We start from the raw sequence: 23,668 nt of genomic DNA on the forward strand, positions 1-23,668 counted from the left end.
ACCTTTGGCTCCAGTTTTTCCATACTGTGAAGTGCCTTGGGACATTTTGAGGAGAAATTTCTTCACTCAGAGGGTGGTGAATCTTTGGAATTCTCTACCCCAGAGGGCTGTGGAGGCTCAGTCGTTGATTATATTCAAGACAGAGATCATAGATTTTTGGATATTAAGGGAATGGAGGGATATGGGGATAATGCAGGAAAGTGGAGATGAGGTAGAAGATCAGCCATGATCTTATTGAATGGCGGAGCAGGCTCGAGGGGCTGAATGGCTACTCCTGCTCCTATTTCTTATGTTCTTATTTTCCTACTTTTGGGTGCTATATAAATGCAATTTATTGTTGTTGTTAGTAGCTTGGCTCAGTTGGTAGTGCTCTCGCCTTTGAGAGGGTTGTTAATTGAATCCCACTCCAGGAACTGAGTACACATTCCAGGCTAATAATTCAATGTAGTACTGAAGGAATGCTGTATTGTTGGTGTTTGGATCCATCTATCAAGGTCCTATTTATTTGCTCATATGGGCATAAAAGATACAATGGCACCACTGGAAGCAGAGCATGAAGTATATATATCTGCATCAACCAACAATATTGTATGTGGGGCTTCACATACATAATAAGGGGTTCACATGCACAAATCTTTGAAGGTGGCAGTAAAAGCTGATGAAGTTGTTAAAACAGCATACAGGATCCTTGGCTTTACAAATAGAGGCATAGAGTACAAAAGCAAGGAAGTTATGCTAAATCTTTAGAAATCACTGGTTAGACCCCAGCTATGTCCAATTCCGGGCACCATGCTTTAGGAAGGATGCTAAGTCCTTGGAGAAGGTGCAGCAGTGATGTACCAGAATTGATACCAGGAATGAGGTACTTCAGTTATGTCGAGAGATTAGAGAAACTGTGGTTGTTCTCCTTAGAGGAGAGAAGATTAAAGGGTGCTTTAATATAGGTGTTCAAAATGATGTGGGGTTTTGATAGACTAAATAAGGAGAAACCATTTCACTGGCAGGTGGGTCGGTAACCAGAGAACACAGACTAAGGTAATTGCCAAAAGAATCAGAGGGGAGATGATGAGACTTTTTTTACACAGCGAGTTGTGATCTGGAATGCACTGCCTGAAAGCACAGTGGAAGCAGATTCAATAGTAACTTTCAAAAATAATTTGGAAATATACTTCTAATGGAAAAATTTGCAGGGTGATTGAGAAAGAGGGGAGGAGTGAGACTAATTGGATAGCTCTTTCAACACTCCTTGTGCATTGTAGATGGTGGAAAGGCTTTGGGGAGTCAGGAGGTGGGACACTCGCCGCAGAATACCCAGCCTCTGACCTGCTCTTGTTGCCACAGTATTGATGTGGCTGGTCCAGTTAAGTTTCTGGTTAATGGTGACCCCCAGGATGTTGATGGTGGGGGATTCGGCGATGGTAATGCCATTGAATATCAAGGGGAGGTGGTTAGGCTCTCGTTTGTTGGAGATTGTCATTGCCTGGCACTTCTGTGGCGCAAATGTTGCCTGCCACTTATCAGCCCAAGCCTGAACGTCGTCCAGGTCTTGTTGCATGCGGGCATGGACTGCTTCATTATCTGAGGAGTTGTGAATGACGCTGAACACTGTGCAGTCATCAGCGAATATCCCCATTTCTAACCTTATGTTGGAGGGAAGGTCATTGATGAAGCAGCTGAAGATGGTTGGGTCTAGGACACTGCCCTGAGGAACTCCTGCAGCGATGTCCTGGGGCTGTGATGATTGACCTTCAACCACCACAACCATCTTCCTTTGTGCTAGGTATGACTCTGCAGAGATAGCGGATGCGCTGGTATTAATCTTCCAGAATTCCCTAGATTCTAGAACAGTCCCCAAGGATTGGAAGGCAGCAAACATAACCCCGCTATTTAAAAAAGGAGGAAGAGAAAAAACGGGGAACTATAGGCCGGTTAGCCTGACATTAGTAGTAGGCAAAATGCTAGAATCTATTATTAGGGATGTGGTAACAGGGCACTTAGAAAATCATAATATGATTAGGCAGAGTCAACATGGTTTTATGAAAGGGAAATCGTGTTTGACAAATCTGTTAAGAGTTTTCTGAAGACGTAACTAATAGGATGGATTAGGGGGAACCAGTGGATGTAGTGTATTTGGATTTTCAAAAAGCATTTGATAAGGTGCCACACAAGAAGTTATTACACAAAATTAGGACTCATGGGATTAGAGATAGTATATTAACATGGATTGAGGATTAGTTAATGGACAGAAAACAGAGTGTAGGAATAAACGGACTTTTTCAGGTTGGCGTTGGAGTGGTGATATTGGGGGACTTTAATTATCCAAATATCGATTGGGATAATGTTAGAGTAAAGGGAAAGGAGGGAGAGGAATTTTTGAACTGTGTTCAGGAGAACTTCCTTGACCAGTTTGTTCTCGACCCAACCAGGAAGGAGGCATTGCTGGATCTGCTGCTGGGGAATGAGGTGGGCCAAGTGGACCTCTTAGGCAGTCCCTCGGAATTGAGGATGACTTGCTTCCACATTAAAAATAAGTTTGCAGGTGACTGACAAAGAGAGAATATGAGAATAGAATGGAAGTTAACATAAAAGGGAACCCAAAAATCTTCTACCGGCATGTAAATAGTAAATGGGTAGTAAGAGGCATGGTGGGGCCACACCTGGAGTACTGTGTACAGTTTTGGTCTCCTTATCTAAGGAAAGACATACTTGCCTTAGAGGGAGTGCAATGAAGATTCACGAGACTGGTTCCTGGGATGAGGGGATTGCCCTATGAGGAGAGATTGAATAGGGTAGGCCTATATTCCCTGGAGTTTAGAAGAATGAGAGGTGATCTAATTGAAACATTTAAAATTCTTAGGGGGCTTGACAGGGTAGATGCAGGGAGGATGTTTCCCCTGGCTGGGGAGCCTAGAACCAGGGGTCAGTCTCAGAATAAGGGGTCGGCCACTTAGGACTGAGATGAGGAGAAATTTCTTCACTCAAAGGGTTGTAAATCTTTGGAATTCTCTACCCCAGAGAGCTGTGGATGCTCAGTCGTTGAGTATATTCAAGACAGAGGTCGATAAATTTTTGGGAACTAAGGGAATTAAGGGTTATGGGGATAGTGCAGGAACGTGGAGTTGAGGTAGAAGATCAGCCATGATCTTATTGAATGGCGGAGCAGGCTCAAGGGGCTGAATGGCCGACTCCTGCTCCTATTTCTTATGTTCTTATGTACTCTTCAAAAGTTATGCCTTAGTTGTGAAATCATTTTGGAAGTAAGGATGTGATAAAGGACCACATAAATGCTAATTTTGTTCTGTAACAGGCCCATCATATTGTCTTTCTTTAATGTAGTTTATTCTTGGAGCTACAGGGTAAATATGCTTGATTATTTTGTCTCTTAATGTACACGGATTCGATTTTCACTGTCTTCACCTGGTGTTAACTAGGTGGGAGCAACCTCAAGAGGAGATCGGTAGCCTTACCACCCCCGTTAACACCGGCAATGCAGCCGATTCCATTTTAAAAGGGTCCTACCGTCTGGTGTCCAGAGTGCCCTCTTTTCAGGCGATAGACCCCTTTTAATATGGAAATCTAGATCTTATAACGTAAATAGCACCCCAATTGCCATATTTGGTTGGAGCTGGTCGGAGTCTGCACTGTGCAGGCTCCGACCAGTTCCACGGGCAATGAAACCGAAGAAGTCTGTCGAATTATTTTTGTGGGCACCAGAGGAGTAGGAGTGCACCTATAGGACCTACAAAAAAGCCTGGTCCGCTGCCGCTCTGAGACCCTCACTCTCCGTGATTGTGGAGAAATAGTTAATTGAGCTTCTGTCATTGCTGGCTCTGAATTTGGCCATAATCTTCCAATCCTCCTTAGATACAGGGGTGGTGCCAGAGGACTGGAGAATTGCAAATGTTATACCCTTGTTCAAAAAAGCATGTAAGGATAAACCCAGCAACTACAGACCAGTCAGTTTAACCTTGGTAGTGGGGAAGCTTTTAGAAACGATAATTCGGGACAAAATTAACAGTCACTTGGACAAGTGTGGATTAATTAAGGAAAGCCAGCATGGATTTGTCACAGGCAAATTGTTTTAACTAACTTGATTGAGTTCTTTGATGAGGTAACAGAAAGGGTTGATGAGGGTAATGCAGTTGATGTGGTGTACATGGACTTCCAAAAGGTGTTTGATAAAGTGCCACATAGCAGGCTTGCCAGCAAAGTTGAAGCCCATGGAATAGAAGGGACAGCGGCAGCATGGATACGAAATTGGCTAAGTGACAGGAAACAGAGAGTAGTGGTGAATTAAAATCTATTCCCTTTCCAGCTTTTTTCTAGTTCTGATGAAGGGTCATCGACCTGAAACGTTAACTCTGTTTCTCTCTCCGCGGATGCTGCCCTGGCCTGCTAATTTTTTCCAGCGTTTCCTGTTGTTATTTCGGATTTCCAGCATCTGCAGTATTTTGCTATCGTAGTAGTGGTGAATGGTTGTTTTTCGGACTGGAGGAAGGTATACAGTGGTGTTTCCCAGGGGTCGGTACTGGGCTTGACTTGAACTTGGGGGTACAGGGCACAATTTCAAAATTTGCAGATGACACAAAACTTGGAATTATAGTGAACAGTGAGGAGGATAGTGACAGACTTCAAGAGGACATAGACAGGCTGGTGGAATGGGCAGACACGTGGCAGATGAAATTTAACGCAGGAAAGTGCAAAGTGATACATTTTGGTAGGAAGAACGAGGAGAGGCAATATAAACTAAAGGGTACAATTCTAAAGGGTGTACGTAAACAGAGACCTGGGGGTATGTGTGCACAATTCGTTGAAGGTGGCAGGACAGGTTGAGAAAGCAGTTAAAAAAGCATACGGGAAACTGGGCTTCATAAATAGAGGTATAGAGTACATAAGCAAGGAAGTTATGATGAACCTTTATAAAACATTGGTTTGGTCTCAACTGGAGTATTGTGTCCAATTCTGGGCACTGCACTGTAGGAAGGATGTGAAAGCCTTAGAGAGGATGCAGAAATGATTTACAAAAATGGTTCCAGGGATGAGGGACTTCAGTTATGTGGATAGACTGGAGAAGCTGGGGTTGTTCTCCTTAGAGCAGAGAAGGTTGAGAGGAGATTGAACACAAAGAATTCGACCCAACACAGTCGTCGCTAAGCAAAAGGAAAAATATCTGTCATATTGGGCAGAAACAACAAAAACCCAAAGCAAACTCAATTGCTACTTGGCCCTAAACAGACAATACAACATGGCTGATTACCTGACCATGGTAAAGGATAGCAAACTGAGAAAAACCTTGACAATGTACAGACTTAGTGAACATAGCCTGGCGATCGAAAAAGGTAGACACAGGCAGACCCGGCTACCAAGAGAGGACAGGATATGCTCTCACTGCAGTCAGGGAGTGGTGGAGACAGAGATGCACTTCCTCACAACTTGTAGAAAATATCAGGGCATAAGGGAGAATTTCTACCCAAAATTCACAAAAATATGCCCGGAATTCAGAAATTTGAATGACGACCAAAAACTCCCATACCTACTAGGGGAAGAGAGAAATTGTGTAACCTTAGCGGCACACTATGTTACAGCTTGCCATAAACAGAGGGACAACCACTAAATATAAGAAAAGAGTATATGCCAATAAAGCGATTTGAATTTGAATTTGAATATTTGATAGAGGTGTTGAGAATCATGAGGGGTCTAGACAGAGTAGATAGAGGGAAACTGTTCCCATTGGCAGAAGGGTCAAGAACCAGAGGACACAGATTCAAGGTGATTGGCAGAAGAACCAAAGGCGACAGGAGGAAAAGCCTTTTTACGCAGCGAGTGGTTAGGATCTGGAATGCACTGCCTTAAAGGGTGGTGGAGGCAGATTCAATCGTGGCTTTCAAAAGGGACTTGGATTAGTACTTGGAGGAAAATATATCTCAAGTATTGGTTCTTATGTATTCTCCTCAGGTATTCCTGCAGTTAAGTTTTCACCTTTTGTAAAAACAGAGGCAGAAGATTTTTTAAGCATCTTGTCAACTACAGCTGGTTTTATCTATCTCTAACTAGCCCTAATCCTTCTTTGACTAAAGAAAGGACTTGCATTTATATAACGTTTCCACATCCTCAGGACGTCTCAAAGCGCTTCATAGTCAACAAAATACTTTTGAAATGCAACCATTGTTGTAATGTAGGGAAACAGCAGCCAATTCTCACACAAAGAGGTCCGACAAAGAGCAATGAGAGAAATGATCAGATAATCTGATTTGGCGGTGGCAGCTGAGGGATAAGTGTTGGCCAGGCTATAAGGAAAATTCTGCTGCTCTTCTTCAAATAATGCCATGGGACAGACAGGGCTTTGGTTCCAGCTCCAACACAAAAGACGGCACCTCCAACATTGCATCGATTATGTATACAAGGGGGGTATTTTGCCAGCCCTGAGGAGGTGGGTATAGAGGCAGGACTGCCGGGAAAATGGCAGAAACTGGGAGCGGGTACTGAACCCGCTCCCAACCTGCCTCTGTGCCATCTTCCCGGGAGGTGGGTCCCCGACTCATGCAGGGACCCGTCTCCTCGAGGCGGGAAGGGGATTACAGCCAATTAACTGCCTGTTAACAGGTAGTTAACAGGCAGTTAAGAGGCTTATCCCCATTTTACCAACACAAGAGCGGGCTTCCCGACATCTGCGAAGCTTGCCAGGGTCACCGAGGCGAGCAGTGGATCTGCGGGGGTGAGAGGGGTCGAAAAGTCCGCTGTGGAGGTGAGTGATGGGTGCAAGTGTGGAGAGGTAAGTATGGGAGGTGAGTGTAAAGTGTTAGAAAAAGTTTACTTACCTTTGCTTCTTCCTGAAGGCTTCAACCCTTGGGGATCCGGAGGCTCCTCATCTCAACGGCAGAGATGACAGAATGGCTGCTGCATTCTCAGAAGAAGCAGCCATCTGACTTCTGCTAAGGAAAGAGGTTTGGTGAGTCTTCAGTACAAGGACTCACCATAGAACAGAGATTGTCAGTGTTTGACAGCTTCTCAAAGCTGTCAAACGCTGACAATTCAACTGTCAACATTTTTTGGCAGATGAAACGTCATACGCTGACGTTCTCTGTCACCAGCTTTCCCTTAATTGGCCTGCTAAGCCTGCAGGGCGGGCTTAACAAGGTCAATCAAGGGAAAATATCGTGGGTTGGCCGGACGTCATTGGGGGCGGGACTGAAACCCGACAACCAGCAGTCCCCCACCCCCAACGCGTCCCCATTGATAAAATCCATCCCAAGTCTCTGGAATGGGGCTTCGAACCCACAATTTTCTGACTTTGAGGCGAGAGTGCTGCCGTGGTGCCAAAGCTGTCTCAATGTAAGTCTTTTCTTTCAAAGCTGGCTATCCTGTTACTCCTTATGTGTTGATTGAGTCCCTAGCTATTCCTTTTCCGTTGACCATGACCTTTCTTTTATATTATCCTAGCCTTCCAAATGTCCTTCTCTTCTTGCTTTCTTTTTGTATTTCTCTTAGATTTCTGCTATATTATCCCCTCCCCCTTACATTTATCACACCCTCTTTCTTTGAAGCACATTTTTTCTTAGATCATTAAAATTAGAAAAAAATGAATACTTAGAATTTGTTTTGTGAGCATTGAACTGATGACTTTTATTTTTTGTCTACACACAGTAGCGGAAACCTGTCCATTACCATTCGAGCCTCAATGTAAGTTCTGGAATGAGTAAAGGCTATAATGACTTTTACTTCTGTAATTAATGTGGGAACAGGTTTATGCTGCAAATAGCAGTGGTTAAAATTTTAATTTCAAAAAAATAGAAATGCGGATGTCTGCGATTTGAAATTGATAGAGGTAAATATAATCTGATGTAAATCAAATAGTCTCCAAGAGATACATGGACTCCAACACATCAAACTAATCAATAGAAACTATTAATGCCAATAGTGGAATATTTAAACCACAGAAACCCCAGAAGGTCAATGTGTAAATTCGAGCTGCAGAATCTATAATCTCCATCAATGCAATCTATAATCTCCATCAGCGCAATCTATAATCTCCATCAGTGCAATCTGTAATCTCCATCAGTGCAATCTATAATCTCCATCAGCACAATCTATAATCTCCATCAATGCAATCTATAATCTCCATCAGTGCAATCTATAATCTCCATCATTACAATCTATAATCTCCATCAGCACAATCTATAATCTCCGTCAGCGCAATCTATAATCTCCATCAGCACAATCTGTAATCTCCATCAGCGCAATCTGTAACCTCCATCAGCGCAATCTATAATCTCCATCAGTGTAATCTATAATCTCCATCAGCACAATCTATAATCTCCATCAGCGCAATCTATAATCTCCATCAGAACAATCTGTAATCTCCATCAGTGCAAACTATCATCTCCATCAGCGCAATCTATAATCTCCATCAATGCAATCGATAATCTCCATCAGCGCAATGTATAATCTCCATCAGTGCAATCTATAATCTCCATCAGCGCAATCTATAATCTCCATCAGCGCAATCTATAATCTCCATCAGCACAATCTATAATCTCCATCAGAGCAATCTGTAATCTCCATCAGCGCAATCTATAATCCCCATAAGCACAATCTGTAATCTCCATCAGCGCAAACTATCATCTCCATCAGCGCAATCTATAATCTCCATCAATGCAATCTATAATCTCCATCAGCGCAATCTGTAATCTCCATCAGCGCAATCTATAATCTCCATCAGCACAATCTGTAATCTCCATCAGCGCAATCTATAATCTCCATCAATGCAATCTATAATCTCCATGAGCGCAATCTGTAATCTCCATCAGCGCAATCTATAATCTCCATCAGCGCAATCTATAATCTCCATCAGCGCAATCTATAATCTCCATCAGCGCAATCTATAATCTCCATCAGAGCAATCTGTAATCTCCATCAGTGCAAACTATCATCTCCATCAGCGCAATCTATAATCTCCATCAATGCAATCTATAATCTCCATCAGCGCAATCTATAATCTCCATCAGCGCAATCTATAATCTCCATCAGCGCAATCTATAATCTCCATCAGAGCAATCTGTAATCTCCATCAGCGCAATCTGTAATCTCCATCGGCGCAATCTATAATCTCCATCAACGCAATCTATAATCTCCATCAGCACAATCTATAATCTCCATCAGCACAATCTATAATCTCCATCGGCGCAATCTATAATCTCCATCGGCGCAATCTATAATCTCCATCGGCGCAATCTATAATCTCCATCAGCGCAATCTATAATCTCCATCAGCGCAATCTATAATCTCCATCGGTGCAATCTATAATCTCCATCAGTACAATCTATAATCTCCATCAGCACAATCTATAATCTCCTACGCAATCTATAATCTTCATCAGCGGAATCTGTAATCTCCATCAGCATAATCTGCAATCTCCATCTGTGCAATCTATAATCGCCATCAGAGCAATCTATAATCTCCATCAGTGCAATCTATAATCTCCATCAGCGCAATCTATAATCTCCTTCTACGCAATCTATAATCTCCATCAGTGCAATCTATAATCTCCATCAGCGCAATCTATAATCTCCTTCTACGCAATCTATAATCTCCATCAGTGCAATCTATAATCTCCATCAGTGCAATCTATAATCTCCATCAGTGCAATCTATAATCTCCATCAGCGCAATCTATAATCTCCTTCTACGCAATCTATAATCTCCATCAGTACAATCTATAATCTCCATCAGTGCAATCTATAATCTCCATCAGCGCAATCTATAATCTCCTTCTACGCAATCTATAATCTCCATCAGTGCAATCTATAACCTGCATTAGCGCAATCTGTAATGTCCATCAGCACAATCTATAATCTCCATCAGCGCAATCTATAATCTCCATCAGCGCAATCTGTAATCTCCATCAGCACAATCGATAATCTCCATCAGCGCAATCTATAATCTCCATCAGCGCAATCTATAATCTCCATCGGCGCAATCTATTATCTCCATCAGTGCAATCTATAATCTCCATCAGTACAATCTATAATCTCCATCAGCGCAATCTATAATCTCCATCAGCGCAATCTATAATCTCCATCAGCACAATCTATAATCTCCATCAGAGCAATCTGTAATCTCCATCAGCGCAATCTATAATCCCCATAAGCACAATCTGTGATTTCCATCAGTGCAAACTATCATCTCCATCAGCGCAATCTATAATCTCCATCAATGCAATCTATAATCTCCATCAGCGCAATCTGTAATCTCCATCAGCGCAATCTATAATCTCCATCAGCACAATCTGTAATCTCCATCAGCGCAATCTATAATCTCCATCAATGCAATCTATAATCTCCATCAGCGCAATCTGTAATCTCCATCAGCGCAATCTATAATCTCCATCAGCGCAATCTATAATCTCCATCAGCGCAATCTATAATCTCCATCAGCGCAATCTATAATCTCCATCAGAGCAATCTGTAATCTCCATCAGTGCAAACTATCATCTCCATCAGCGCAATCTATAATCTCCATCAATGCAATCTATAATCTCCATCAGCGCAATCTATAATCTCCATCAGCGCAATCTATAATCTCCATCAGCGCAATCTATAATCTCCATCAGCGCAATCTATAATCTACATCAGAGCAATCTGTAATCTCCATCAGCGCAATCTGTAATCTCCATCGGCGCAATCTATAATCTCCATCAACGCAATCTATAATCTCCATCAGCACAATCTATAATCTCCATCAGCACAATCTATAATCTCCATCGGCGCAATCTATAATCTCCATCGGCGCAATCTATAATCTCCATCGGCGCAATCTATAATCTCCATCAGCGCAATCTATAATCTCCATCGGTGCAATCTATAATCTCCATCAGTACAATCTATAATCTCCATCAGCGCAATCTATAATCTCCATCAGCACAATCTATAATCTCCATCAGCACAATCTATAATCTTCATCAATGCAATCTATAATCTCCATCAGCGCAATCTATAATCTCCATCAGCACAATCTATAATCTCCATCAGCGCAATCTATAATCTTCATCAGCGGAATCTGTAATCTCCATCAGCATAATCTGCAATCTCCATCTGTGCAATCTATAATCGCCATCAGAGCAATCTATAATCTCCATCAGTGCAATCTATAATCTCCATCAGCGCAATCTATAATCTCCTTCTACGCAATCTATAATCTCCATCAGTGCAATCTATAATCTCAATCAGCGCAATCTATAATCTCCTTCTACGCAATCTATAATCGCCATCAGTGCAATCTATAATCTCCATCAGTGCAATCTATAATCTCCATCAGTGCAATCTATAATCTCCATCAGCGCAATCTATAATCTCCATCAATGCAATCTATAATCTCCATCAGCGCAATCTGTAATCTCCATCAGCGCAATCTATAATCTCCATCAGCACAATCTGTAATCTCCATCAGCGCAATCTATAATCTCCATCAATGCAATCTATAATCTCCATCAGCGCAATCTGTAATCTCCATCAGCGCAATCTATAATCTCCATCAGCGCAATCTATAATCTCCATCAGCGCAATCTATAATCTCCATCAGCGCAATCTATAATCTCCATCAGAGCAATCTGTAATCTCCATCAGTGCAAACTATCATCTCCATCAGCGCAATCTATAATCTCCATCAATGCAATCTATAATCTCCATCAGCGCAATCTATAATCTCCATCAGCGCAATCTATAATCTCCATCAGCGCAATCTATAATCTCCATCAGCGCAATCTATAATCTCCATCAGAGCAATCTGTAATCTCCATCAGCGCAATCTGTAATCTCCATCGGCGCAATCTATAATCTCCATCAACGCAATCTATAATCTCCATCAGCACAATCTATAATCTCCATCAGCACAATCTATAATCTCCATCGGCGCAATCTATAATCTCCATCGGCGCAATCTATAATCTCCATCGGCGCAATCTATAATCTCCATCGGCGCAATCTATAATCTCCATCAGCGCAATCTATAATCTCCATCGGTGCAATCTATAATCTCCATCAGTACAATCTATAATCTCCATCAGCACAATCTATAATCTCCTACGCAATCTATAATCTTCATCAGCGGAATCTGTAATCTCCATCAGCATAATCTGCAATCTCCATCTGTGCAATCTATAATCGCCATCAGAGCAATCTATAATCTCCATCAGTGCAATCTATAATCTCCATCAGCGCAATCTATAATCTCCTTCTACGCAATCTATAATCTCCATCAGTGCAATCTATAATCTCCATCAGCGCAATCTATAATCTCCTTCTACGCAATCTATAATCTCCATCAGTGCAATCTATAATCTCCATCAGTGCAATCTATAATCTCCATCAGTGCAATCTATAATCTCCATCAGCGCAATCTATAATCTCCTTCTACGCAATCTATAATCTCCATCAGTACAATCTATAATCTCCATCAGTGCAATCTATAATCTCCATCAGCGCAATCTATAATCTCCTTCTACGCAATCTATAATCTCCATCAGTGCAATCTATAACCTGCATTAGCGCAATCTGTAATGTCCATCAGCACAATCTATAATCTCCATCAGCGCAATCTATAATCTCCATCAGCGCAATCTGTAATCTCCATCAGCACAATCGATAATCTCCATCAGCGCAATCTATAATCTCCATCAGCGCATTCTGTAATCTCCATCAGCACAATCTATAATCTCCATCAGCGCAATCTATAATCTCCTTCTACGCAATCTATAATCTCCATCGGCGCAATCTATTATCTCCATCAGTGCAATCTATAATCTCCATCAGTACAATCTATAATCTCCATCAGCGCAATCTATAATCTCCATCAGCGCAATCTATAATCTCCATCAGCACAATCTATAATCTCCATCAGAGCAATCTGTAATCTCCATCAGCGCAATCTATAATCCCCATAAGCACAATCTGTGATTTCCATCAGTGCAAACTATCATCTCCATCAGCGCAATCTATAATCTCCATCAATGCAATCTATAATCTCCATCAGCGCAATCTGTAATCTCCATCAGCGCAATCTATAATCTCCATCAGCACAATCTGTAATCTCCATCAGCGCAATCTATAATCTCCATCAATGCAATCTATAATCTCCATCAGCGCAATCTGTAATCTCCATCAGCGCAATCTATAATCTCCATCAGCGCAATCTATAATCTCCATCAGCGCAATCTATAATCTCCATCAGCGCAATCTATAATCTCCATCAGCGCAATCTATAATCTACATCAGAGCAATCTGTAATCTCCATCAGCGCAATCTGTAATCTCCATCGGCGCAATCTATAATCTCCATCAACGCAATCTATAATCTCCATCAGCACAATCTATAATCTCCATCAGCACAATCTATAATCTCCATCGGCGCAATCTATAATCTCCATCGGCGCAATCTATAATCTCCATCGGCGCAATCTATAATCTCCATCAGCGCAATCTATAATCTCCATCGGTGCAATCTATAATCTCCATCAGTACAATCTATAATCTCCATCAGCGCAATCTATAATCTCCATCAGCACAATCTATAATCTCCATCAGCACAATCTATAACCTTCATCAATGCAATCTATAATCTCCATCAGCGCAATCTATAATCTCCATCAGCACAATCTATAATCTCCATCAGCGCAATCTATAATCTTCATCAGCGGAATCTGTAATCTCCATCAGCATAATCTGCAATCTCCATCTGTGCAATCTATAATCGCCATCAGAGCAATCGATAATCTCCATCAGTGCAATCTATAATCTCCATCAGCGCAATCTATAATCTCCTTCTACGCAATCTATAATCTCCATCAGTGCAATCTATAATCTCCATCAGCGCAATCTATAATCTCCTTCTACGCAATCTATAATCGCCATCAGTGCAATCTATAATCTCCATCAGTGCAATCTATAATCTCCATCAGTGCAATCTATAATCTCCATCAGCGCAATCTATAATCTCCTACGCAATCTATAATCTCCATCAGTACAATCTATAATCTCCATCAGTGCAATCTATAATCTCCATCAGCGCAATCTATAATCTCCTTCTACGCAATCTATAATCTCCATCAGTGCAATCTATAACCTGCATTAGCGCAATCTGTAATATCCATCAGCACAATCTATAATCTCCATCAGCGCAATCTATAATCTCCATCAGCGCAATCTGTAATCTCCATCAGCACAATCGATAATCTCCATCAGCGCAATCTATAATCTCCATCAACGCAATCTGTAATCTTCATCAGCACAATCTATAATCTCCATCAGCGCAATCTATAATCTCCTTCTACGCAATCTATAATCTCCATCGGCGCAATCTATTATCTCCATCAGTGCAATCTATAATCTCCATCAGTACAATCTATAATCTCCATCAGCACAATCTATAATCTCCATCAGTGCAATCTATAATCTCCATCAGTGCAATCTATAACCTCCATCAGTACAATCTATAATCTCCATCAGCACAATCTATAATCTCCATCGGCGCAATCTATAATCTCCATCGGCGCAATCTATTATCTCCATCAGTGCAATCTATAATCTCCATCAGCACAATCTATAATCTCCATCAGTGCAATCTATAATCTCCATCTGTGCAATCTATAATCTCCATCAGTGCAATCTATAATCTCCATCAGTGCAATCTATAATCTCCATCAGCGCAATCTATAATCTCCATCAGCGCAATCTGTAATCTCCATCAGCGCAATCTATAATCTCCATCAGCGCAATCTATAATCTCCATCAGCGCAATCTATAATCTCCATCAGAGCAATCTGTAATCTCCATCAGTGCAAACTATCATCTCCATCAGCGCAATCTATAATCTCCATCAGCGCAATCTATAATCTCCATCAGCGCAATCTATAATCTCCATCAGCGCAATCTATAATCTCCATCAGCGCAATCTATAATCTCCATCAGCGCAATCTATAATCTCCATCAGAGCAATCTGTAATCTCCATCAGCGCAATCTGTAATCTCCATCGGCGCAATCTATAATCTCCATCAACGCAATCTATAATCTCCATCAGCACAATCTATAATCTCCATCAGCACAATCTATAATCTCCATCGGCGCAATCTATAATCTCCATCGGCGCAATCGATAATCTCCATCAGCGCAATCTATAATCTCCATCAGCGCAATCTATAATCTCCATCGGTGCAATCTATAATCTCCATCAGTACAATCTATAATCTCCATCAGCGCAATCTATAATCTTCATCAATGCAATCTATAATCTCCATCAGCAGAATCTATAATCTCCATCAGCGCAATCTATAATTTTCATCAACGGAATCTGTAATCTCCATCAGCATAATCTGCAATCTCCATCTGTGCGATCTATAATCGCCATCAGAGCAATCTATAATCTCCATCAGTGCAATCTATAATCTCCATCAGCGCAATCTATAATCTCCTTCTACGCAATCTATAATCTCCATCAGTGCAATCTATAATCTCCATCAGCGCAATCTATAATCTCCTTCTACGCAATCTATAATCTCCATCAGTGCAATCTATAATCTCCATCAACGCAATCTATAATCTCCATCAGCGCAATCTATAATCTCCATCAGCGCAATCTATAATCTCCATCAGCGCAATCTATAATCTCCATCAGCGCAATCTATAATCTCCATCAGAGCAATCTGTAATCTCCATCAGCGCAATCTGTAATCTCCATCGGCGCAATCTATAATCTCCATCAACGCAATCTATAATCTCCATCAGCACAATCTATAATCTCCATCAGCACAATCTATAATCTCCATCGGCGCAATCTATAATCTCCATCGGCGCAATCTATAATCTCCATCAGCGCAATCTATAATCTCCTTCTACGCAATCTATAATCTCCATCAGTGCAATCTATAATCTCCATCAGCGCAATCTATAATCTCCTTCTACGCAATCTATAATCTCCATCAGTGCAATCTATAATCTCCATCAGCACAATCTATAATCTCCATCGGCGCAATCTATAATCTCCATCGGCGCAATCTATTATCTCCATCAGTGCAATCTATAATCTCCATCAGCACAATCTATAATCTCCATCAGTGCAATCTATAATCTCCATCTGTGCAATCTATAATCTCCATCAGTGCAATCTATAATCTCCATCAGCGCAATCTATAATCTCCATCAGCGCAATCTGTAATCTCCATCAGCGCAATCTATAATCTCCATCAGCGCAATCAAAAATCTCCATCAGCGCAATCTATAATCTCCATCAGCGCAATCTATAATCTCCATCAGAGCAATCTGTAATCTCCATCAGTGCAAACTATCATCTCCATCAGCGCAATCTATAATCTCCATCAGCGCAATCTATAATCTCCATCAGCGCAATCTATAATCTCCATCAGCGCAATCTATAATCTCCATCAGCGCAATCTATAATCTCCATCAGCGCAATCTATAATCTCCATCAGAGCAATCTGTAATCTCCATCAGCGCAATCTGTAATCTCCATCGGCGCAATCTATAATCTCCATCAACGCAATCTATAATCTCCATCAGCACAATCTATAATCTCCATCGGCGCAATCTATAATCTCCATCGGCGCAATCTATAATCTCCATCAGCGCAATCTATAATCTCCATCAGCGCAATCTATAATCTCCATCGGTGCAATCTATAATCTCCATCGGTACAATCTATAATCTCCATCGGCGCAATCTATAATCTTCATCAATGCAATCTATAATCTCCATCAGCGCAATCTATAATCTCCATCAGCACAATCTATAATCTCCATCAGCGCAATCTATAATTTTCATCAGCGGAATCTGTAATCTCCATCAGCATAATCTGCAATCTCCATCTGTGCAATCTATAATCGCCATCAGAGCAATCTATAATCTCCATCAGTGCAATCTATAATCTCCATCAGCGCAATCTATAATCTCCTTCTACGCAATCTATAATCTCCATCAGTGCAATCTATAATCTCCATCAGCGCAATCTATAATCTCCTTCTACGCAATCTATAATCTCCATCAGTGCAATCTATAATCTCCATCAGTGCAATCTATAATCTCCATCAGCGCAATCTATAATCTCCATCAGCGCAATCTATAATCACCATCAGCGCAATCTATAATCTCCATCAGCGCAATCTATAATCTCCATCAGAGCAATCTGTAATCTCCATCAGCGCAATCTGTAATCTCCATCGGCGCAATCTATAATCTCCATCAACGCAATCTATAATCTCCATCAGCACAATCTATAATCTCCATCAGCACAATCTATAATCTCCATCGGCGCAATCTATAATCTCCATCAGCGCAATCTATAATCTCCTTCTACGCAATCTATAATCTCCATCAGTGCAATCTATAATCTCCATCAGCGCAATCTATAATCTCCTTCTACGCAATCTATAATCGCCATCAGTGCAATCTATAATCTCCATCAGTGCAATCTATAATCTCCATCAGTGCAATCTATAATCTCCATCAGCGCAATCTATAATCTCCTTCTACGCAATCTATAATCTCCATCAGTACAATCTATAATCTCCATCAGTGCAATCTATAATCTCCATCAGCGCAATCTATAATCTCCTTCTACGCAATCTATAATCTCCATCAGTGCAATCTATAACCTGCATTAGCGCAATCTGTAATATCCATCAGCACAATCTATAATCTCCATCAGCGCAATCTATAATCTCCATCAGCGCAATCTGTAATCTCCATCAGCACAATCGATAATCTCCATCAGCGCAATCTATAATCTCCATCAGCGCAATCTGTAATCTCCATCAGCACAATCTATAATCTCCATCAGTGCAATCTATAATCTCCATCAACGCAATCTGTAATCTTCATCAGCACAATCTATAATCTCCATCAGCGCAATCTATAATCTCCTTCTACGCAATCTATAATCTCCATCGGCGCAATCTATTATCTCCATCAGTGCAATCTATAATCTCCATCAGTACAATCTATAATCTCCATCAGCACAGTGTATAATCTCCATCAGTGCAATCTATAATCTCCATCAGTGCAATCTATAATCTCCATCAGTACAATCTATAATCTCCATCAGCACAATCTATAATCTCCATCGGCGCAATCTATAATCTCCATCGGCGCAATCTATTATCCCCATCCGTGCAATCTATAATCTCCATCAGCGCAATCTATAATCTCCATCAGTGCAATCTATAATCTCCATCTGTGCAATCTATAATCTCCATCAGTGCAATCTATAATCTCCATCAGTGCAATCTATAATCTCCATCAGCGCAATCTATAATCTCCATCAGCGCAATCTGTAATCTCCATCAGCGCAATCTATAATCTCCATCAGCGCAATCTATAATCTCCATCAGCGCAATCTATAATCTCCATCAGCGCAATCTATAATCTCCATCAGAGCAATCTGTAATCTCCATCAGTGCAAACTATCATCTCCATCAGCGCAATCTATAATCTCCATCAGCGCAATCTATAATCTCCATCAGCGCAATCTATAATCTCCATCAGCGCAATCTATAATCTCCATCAGCGCAATCTATAATCTCCATCAGCGCAATCTATAATCTCCATCAGAGCAATCTGTAATCTCCATCAGCGCAATCTGTAATCTCCATCGGCGCAATCTATAATCTCCATCAACGCAATCTATAATCTCCATCAGCACAATCTATAATCTCCATCAGCACAATCTATAATCTCCATCGGCGCAATCGATAATCTCCATCAGCGCAATCTATAATCTCCATCAGCGCAATCTATAATCTCCATCGGTGCAATCTATAATCTCCATCAGTACAATCTATAATCTCCATCAGCGCAATCTATAATCTTCATCAATGCAATCTATAATCTCCATCAGCGCAATCTATAATCTCCATCAGCACAATCTATAATCTCCATCAGCGCAATCTACAATTTTCATCAGCGGAATCTGTAACTCCATCAGCATAATCTGCAATCTCCATCTGTGCGATCTATAATCGCCATCAGAGCAATCTATAATCTCCATCAGTGCAATCTATAATCTCCATCAGCGCAATCTATAATCTCCTTCTACGCAATCTATAATCTCCATCAGTGCAATCTATAATCTCCATCAGCGCAATCTATAATCTCCTTCTACGCAATCTATAATCTCCATCAGTGCAATCTATAATCTCCATCAACGCAATCTATAATCTCCATCAGCGCAATCTATAATCTCCATCAGCGCAATCTATAATCTCCATCAGCGCAATCTATAATCTCCATCAGCGCAATCTATAATCTCCATCAGAGCAATCTGTAATCTCCATCAGCGCAATCTGTAATCTCCATCGGCGCAATCTATAATCTCCATCAACGCAATCTATAATCTCCATCAGCACAATCTATAATCTCCATCAGCACAATCTATAATCTCCATCGGCGCAATCTATAATCTCCATCGGCGCAATCTATAATCTCCATCGGCGCAATCTATAATCTCCTTCTACGCAATCTATAATCTCCATCAGTGCAATCTATAATCTCCATCAGCGCAATCTATAATCTCCTTCTACGCAATCTATAATCTCCATCAGTGCAATCTATAATCTCCATCAGCGCAATCTATAATCTCCATCGGCGCAATCTATAATCTCCATCGGCGCAATCTATTATCTCCATCAGTGCAATCTATAATCTCCATCAGCACAATCTATAATCTCCATCAGTGCAATCTATAATCTCCATCTGTGCAATCTATAATCTCCATCAGTGCAATCTATAATCTCCATCAGCGCAATCTATAATCTCCATCAGCGCAATCTGTAATCTCCATCAGCGCAATCTATAATCTCCATCAGCGCAATCAAAAATCTCCATCAGCGCAATCTATAATCTCCATCAGCGCAATCTATAATCTCCATCAGAGCAATCTGTAATCTCCATCAGTGCAAACTATCATCTCCATCAGCGCAATCTATAATCTCCATCAGCGCAATCTATAATCTCCATCAGCGCAATCTATAATCTCCATCAGCGCAATCTATAATCTCCATCAGCGCAATCTATAATCTCCATCAGCGCAATCTATAATCTCCATCAGAGCAATCTGTAATCTCCATCAGCGCAATCTGTAATCTCCATCGGCGCAATCTATAATCTCCATCAACGCAATCTATAATCTCCATCAGCACAATCTATAATCTCCATCGGCGCAATCTATAATCTCCATCGGCGCAATCTATAATCTCCATCAGCGCAATCTATAATCTCCATCAGCGCAATCTATAATCTCCATCGGTGCAATCTATAATCTCCATCGGTACAACCTATAATCTCCATCAGCGCAATCTATAATCTTCATCAATGCAATCTATAATCTCCATCAGCGCAATCTATAATCTCCATCAGCACAATCTATAATCTCCATCAGCGCAATCTATAATTTTCATCAGCGGAATCTGTAATCTCCATCAGCATAATCTGCAATCTCCATCTGTGCGATCTATAATCGCCATCAGAGCAATCTATAATCTCCATCAGTGCAATCTATAATCTCCATCAGCGCAATCTATAATCTCCTTCTACGCAATCTATAATCTCCATCAGTGCAATCTATAATCTCCATCAGCGCAATCTATAATCTCCTTCTACGCAATCTATAATCTCCATCAGTGCAATCTATAATCTCCATCAGTGCAATCTATAATCTCCATCAGCGCAATCTATAATCTCCATCAGCGCAATCTATAATCTCCATCAGCGCAATCTATAATCTCCATCAGAGCAATCTGTAATCTCCATCAGCGCAATCTGTAATCTCCATCGGCGCAATCTATAATCTCCATCAACGCAATCTATAATCTCCATCAGCACAATCTATAATCTCCATCAGCACAATCTATAATCTCCATCGGCGCAATCTATAATCTCCATCAGCGCAATCTATAATCTCCTTCTACGCAATCTATAATCTCCATCAGTGCAATCTATAATCTCCATCAGCGCAATCTATAATCTCCTTCTACGCAATCTATAATCGCCATCAGTGCAATCTATAATCTCCATCAGTGCAATCTATAATCTCCATCAGTGCAATCTATAATCTCCATCAGCGCAATCTATAATCTCCTTCTACGCAATCTATAATCTCCATCAGTACAATCTATAATCTCCATCAGTGCAATCTATAATCTCCATCAGCGCAATCTATAATCTCCTTCTACGCAATCTATAATCTCCATCAGTGCAATCTATAACCTGCATTAGCGCAATCTGTAATATCCATCAGCACAATCTATAATCTCCATCAGCGCAATCTATAATCTCCATCAGCGCAATCTGTAATCTCCATCAGCACAATCGATAATCTCCATCAGCGCAATCTATAATCTCCATCAGCGCAATCTGTAATCTCCATCAGCACAATCTATAATCTCCATCAGTGCAATCTATAATCTCCATCAACGCAATCTGTAATCTTCATCAGCACAATCTATAATCTCCATCAGCGCAATCTATAATCTCCTTCTACGCAATCTATAATCTCCATCGGCGCAATCTATTATCTCCATCAGTGCAATCTATAATCTCCATCAGTACAATCTATAATCTCCATCAGCACAATCTATAATCTCCATCAGTGCAATCTATAATCTCCATCAGTGCAATCTATAATCTCCATCAGTACAATCTATAATCTCCATCAGCACAATCTATAATCTCCATCGGTGCAATCTATAATCTCCATCGGCGCAATCTATTATCTCCATCCGTGCAATCTATAATCTCCATCAGCACAATCTATAATCTCCATCAGTGCAATCTATAATCTCCATCTGTGCAATCTATAATCTCCATCAGTGCAATCTATAATCTCCATCAGCGCAATCTATAATCTCCATCAGCGCAATCTATAATCTCCATCAGCGCAATCTGTAATCTCCATCAGCGCAATCTATAATCTCCATCAGCGCAATCTATAATCTCCATCAGCGCAATCTATAATCTCCATCAGCGCAATCTATAATCTCCATCAGAGCAATCTGTAATCTCCATCAGTGCAAACTATCATCTCCATCAGCGCAATCTATAATCTCCATCAGCGCAATCTATAATCTCCATCAGCGCAATCTATAATCTCCATCAGCGCAATCTATAATCTCCATCAGCGCAATCTATAATCTCCATCAGCGCAATCTATAATCTCCATCAGAGCAATCTGTAATCTCCATCAGCGCAATCTGTAATCTCCATCGGCGCAATCTATAATCTCCATCAACGCAATCTATAATCTCCATCAGCACAATCTATAATCTCCATCAGCACAATCTATAATCTCCATCGGCGCAATCGATAATCTCCATCAGCGCAATCTATAATCTCCATCAGCGCAATCTATAATCTCCATCGGTGCAATCTATAATCTCCATCAGTACAATCTATAATCTCCATCAGCGCAATCTATAATCTTCATCAATGCAATCTATATTCTCCATCAGCGCAATCTATAATCTCCATCAGCACAATCTATAATCTCCATCAGCGCAATCTATAATTTTCATCAGCGGAATCTGTAATCTCCATCAGCATAATCTGCAATCTCCATCTGTGCGATCTATAATCGCCATCAGAGCAATCTATAATCTCCATCAGTGCAATCTATAATCTCCATCAGCGCAATCTATAATCTCCATCAGCGCAATCTATAATCTCCATCAGCGCAATCTATAATCTCCATCAGCGCAATCTATAATCTCCATCAGCGCAATCTATAATCTCCATCAGAGCAATCTGTAATCTCCATCAGCGCAATCTGTAATCTCCATCGGCGCAATCTATAATCTCCATCAACGCAATCTATAATCTCCATCAGCACAATCTATAATCTCCATCAGCACAATCTATAATCTCCATCGGCGCAATCTATAATCTCCATCGACGCAATCTATAATCTCCATCAGCGCAATCTATAATCTCCATCAGCGCAATCTATAATCTCCATCGGTGCAATCTATAATCTCCATCAGTACAATCTATAATCTCCATCAGCGCAATCTATAATCTTCATCAATGCAATCTATAATCTCCATCAGCGCAATCTATAATCTCCTTCTACGCAATCTATAATCTCCATCAGTGCAATCTATAATCTCCATCAGCGCAATCTATAATCTCCTTCTACGCAATCTATAATCTCCATCAGTGCAATCTATAATCTCCATCAACGCAATCTATAATCTCCATCAGCGCAATCTATAATCTCCATCAGCGCAATCTATAATCTCCATCAGCGCAATCTATAATCTCCATCAGCGCAATCTATAATCTCCATCAGAGCAATCTGTAATCTCCATCAGCGCAATCTGTAATCTCCATCGGCGCAATCTATAATCTCCATCAACGCAATCTATAATCTCCATCAGCACAATCTATAATCTCCATCAGCACAATCTATAATCTCCATCGGCGCAATCTATAATCTCCATCGGCGCAATCTATAATCTCCATCAGCGCAATCTATAATCTCCTTCTACGCAATCTATAATCTCCATCAGTGCAATCTATAATCTCCATCAGCGCAATCTATAATCTCCTTCAACGCAATCTATAATCTCCATCAGTGCAATCTATAATCTCCATCAGCACAATCTATAATCTCCATCG

General features: G+C 40.9%; 1 protein-coding gene across 2 annotated transcripts in view; it reads left to right on the forward strand.

Moving 5' to 3' along the window:
* The window catches only part of LOC147116895 (uncharacterized), a 231,763-nt gene that overhangs the window by 199,138 nt on the left and 8,957 nt on the right, over window positions 1-23,668 (forward strand). For both annotated transcript variants that reach the window (XM_085987334.1, XM_085987335.1), the window contains one exon: window positions 7,645-7,680. In XM_085987334.1, coding sequence (XP_085843460.1) covers window positions 7,645-7,680 — 36 coding nt within the window. The remainder of the gene's footprint in view (window positions 1-7,644; window positions 7,681-23,668) is intronic.

Source organism: Somniosus microcephalus, chromosome 5, assembly GCF_052327205.1.
Source record: "Somniosus microcephalus isolate GS21.2 chromosome 5, FLI_Smic_1.0, whole genome shotgun sequence".
NCBI lineage: Eukaryota > Metazoa > Chordata > Chondrichthyes > Squaliformes > Somniosidae > Somniosus > Somniosus microcephalus.